The sequence below is a fragment of the Plectrocnemia conspersa genome, unplaced genomic scaffold, assembly GCF_051122295.1.
Source record: "Plectrocnemia conspersa isolate PC_06_02 unplaced genomic scaffold, ASM5112229v1 ptg000008l, whole genome shotgun sequence".
NCBI classification, from domain to species: domain Eukaryota; kingdom Metazoa; phylum Arthropoda; class Insecta; order Trichoptera; family Polycentropodidae; genus Plectrocnemia; species Plectrocnemia conspersa.
The window spans coordinates 657,041-660,251 of record NW_028277172.1 but is presented as its reverse complement, the minus strand read 5'-3'; the positions used below and the strand labels follow the sequence as shown (position 1 = coordinate 660,251).

Here is a 3,211-nt window from a genome sequence, read left to right as displayed (position 1 = left end):
AATACTCATTTTAATTGTGAACTTTCTACAAGACTATTGTTTTTGAAAAAATCGTATTTATATAAAGTTTGGTTAAAGTAAATTAATTGCTAAATATATATATATATTTTCTCTCAATAAAAAGTTTTCTTTAAAAGATAACGGGGAAAATAATGCTTTTTACTTAAGGAACTGGAATTGGAGAAAGTCTCCGTTTCTCATCCATATATCATTTAAAAGGAAAAATACCTAGTATTATCTTACATCAACAAAAGATGCACATCATCAAGAATTGTAAATTATATTTAACATCATACTCACGCGTTCATAAGTGAAAACTCGTGATCGCTTACTGGTTTTCTTCGGAATGACATTTGTTATAAGTGACAATAGGATGGTTTAGTAACTACGCGCAGGTATGAGTAGATAGATTGCACAAATCTTGGCTTTCAATAACCACGAGGTGAAAACGAAAGGTGTTGTACGCCAAAAAAGTGAAAGTAGACCCAATTGAGAGAAAGATCAGTGACTCTCACCATCATCGACAAGTACGGTACAGTCGTTCAACGATCGTCGAACCAACAGGACTATCCAACTAAAAAAAATGGTAACATAATCAAATTATAATATAGATGAATTATGAATGCGTAATAGTTGAATATGAATACATTGATGGCATTGAAATTTAAACCAGTTTAGTGTCCTACTTAGATTGTATAATATGTTTTTTTATTTGTATACATAAAATTATTTTCTTTAGGGTGCTAATAATAGCGCGGAAATATCTGTCTCTGCTTCTGAAATGTTTGTGAAGATCAAAGAGAGATTTTCGGCAGTTGATCCAGTGATAGCGAAGCAACTCGGTGGAGTATTCCTTTTTTGCATCATGAAGAATCAAACAGTTCGTTATTGGAGTGAGTGTTACTTATTTTAAAATCAGTTCTAACTTTGATATTGCTATTAAATATATATTTTTTAAGAACTTATTTAAGTTACATTTTTCATAAGAGCGAGATATAAATATTTTTCATAGAAATAATAGGTTATGGTTAAGGGAATATGGGGGATAAGACTAAATTTACAATCCTAATTCGTTCAATTTTGCAACAGTAATTAGTATGATCAGGACCGCCCTGGAAAAACAATGATTCCGGGCCTCAAGACAAAAATGGCATTTTATATATTTTTTAACATCGTAATATAATTTCTTGGATAAATAAATAGGTAGGTACGAGCTAACCCTTTCAATGCTACAAATAAATATAAAAATTAGTCACCATGCGACATATTTTCTGAAATCATATTTTGCGCGAAATACATTAATTAGGCATTAAAAATTATTAAAAATATCTACTCATAATTAGTTGTGTTTTCTTTGATGCTCAGTGTTGCCATATAGTGAATTTCCAGTCCAGGTCAAAAGCAATAAAATCGTGCCATCGCGGCAAGAACGCTCGTTTATATTAAGACTATTTAAAACAATAGGTGAAAATCTAATAAAGTACATCTAAACTGAGATTTGACTGATAGGAAAGCGCAAAAAATATTTATCCCTTCTCAGAAGTCAAAAATCCATGTCAAAAGCAATAAAATCACGCCGTCGCCGTCACAGTGGGAACGCTCGTTACCGAGCAATTTAATTTTTTTTAGCAACATTGTTTTAACTTTGACTTTGGAGACGTAACATTTCCATTTTTCAAGAATAAGGGACGCGATTGTGAAGAATATTTAGTAGTTTTTGATTGTGTTTACCCGGTTGTAATGTATAAAGTTAACGCCTGTCATGCTGCAATGGTAGATCTACAATATATAAATAAATTCCAACATATTATCTATTCGTCGTTATATACTTTAATAGACCGAGTAAATGATCAATTATCTTTCTGTCCGGTTCTCTCAGCTTTCTGCTAGGAAATACTAAATTAATAACGTAATATCAACCATGCTTTTAAATCATAGTGTTACGTGCAACTATTATATATAATATAGACCTTACGCTTACAACAAAATTTTAATTTCAGCAATGGACCTAAATAAAGTAGTCGTATATCCTGGAGAACCAGAAGACGATGAAGACCCTGACGCAACTTTTACACTGACCGAAGAAACCCTCATTCAATTGGCCACGGGAAAAGTGGAAGCGAGACACGCAGTCCAAGCTGGAAAATGCTCTGTAACAGGAGACATCATGAGAGCTATGAAATTGGAACCTTACATAAAACTTCGTTAAAAAAACTGACCTATAAATTATATTTAATCTGAACATTTAATTCCTAATCGATTCGGCGATCGTTTATTAGTCAGTATACAATATTATTATCGAATATTTTTAAAGTAGAATTATGATATAAAGTTAACCGAAACGTGACTTTTAAGTGCTGCAACAAGTTAGTTGAACTGAGATAAGTTAAAATCGATAAAAATGGCTAATATTTGTTTTATGACTTTTTATGTGTAATATTACTATCTATTTTTTATTTTCCTATTATAGATAATATAGAAATTAAAAATATTTTAATTGTGTTTTTACTGTTTTTGGCGAATGAATTGCTTTTCTTGTACGTCAAATTTTGTACCCAGTGGCGATATTACGTGGCGCATTTTTTTTAGATTATGATACATAGATTGAAGGTTACTCAAATGCATCGACTATCATATTATAGATTAGCAGTGAATTGATTGTACGTTATGCGACTTATTTGACTGTTGGCAACAAATTTCAATTTATAGATATAAAGAAATATACTGGAAAGCCAACAAAAACGAGCACACAATATGCATTTAAAATTCAAGGTAATATGAACTGAGTTGGATTAACATATTCATGTATTATTTTGGCAAAAATTTATTCAAAAATAAATGTGCCATCATAATTCTATGAATGCGTTCATATAATATTGGGTTGCTAATATATAGACGTTTTAAGGGATTCGATTATAAATAATTGCTCAGTGGGAAGCGTCAATTGATCAAAAGTGTCTTACAAACAAAGCTTTGATAGAAATCGTCATATGAAGAACACCCAAGAATCAGACGTAAACATGACCGTGATAGACTTTAAAAATGTATAGTGAATCAAAATTACTACATAGTTGTTGTGTGTTTTATTGTAATTATTTATTAAAATTACACATTTAAAACCTAAAATATAATAGATCAAGGCTGAAAAACAACTGTATGGTAACCACAGAACAAAGAATATAATAGTAGCTAACCAAAGCGTGCATAAAAG

The 3,211-nt window shown here is 30.9% G+C and overlaps 1 protein-coding gene across 1 annotated transcript; it reads left to right on the top strand.

Moving 5' to 3' along the window:
• The first annotated feature begins 230 nt into the window (after positions 1 to 230).
• LOC148232652 (peroxisomal multifunctional enzyme A) lies at positions 231 to 2,489 on the top strand. The gene is made up of 3 exons (XM_088189773.1): positions 231 to 586; positions 740 to 893; positions 2,001 to 2,489. Exons 1-3 carry the CDS (start codon positions 584 to 586, stop codon positions 2,207 to 2,209), a joined length of 366 nt encoding a protein of 121 aa, XP_088045899.1. The 5' UTR covers positions 231 to 583; the 3' UTR covers positions 2,210 to 2,489.
• The last annotated feature ends 722 nt before the right edge of the window (positions 2,490 to 3,211 follow it).

Coding starts and splice junctions, on each gene's coding strand:
- LOC148232652 (XM_088189773.1), top strand. Junction 894..2,000: donor TCAAACAGTTCGTTATTGGA/GTGAGTGTTACT, acceptor TTTTAATTTCAG/CAATGGACCTAAATAAAGTA.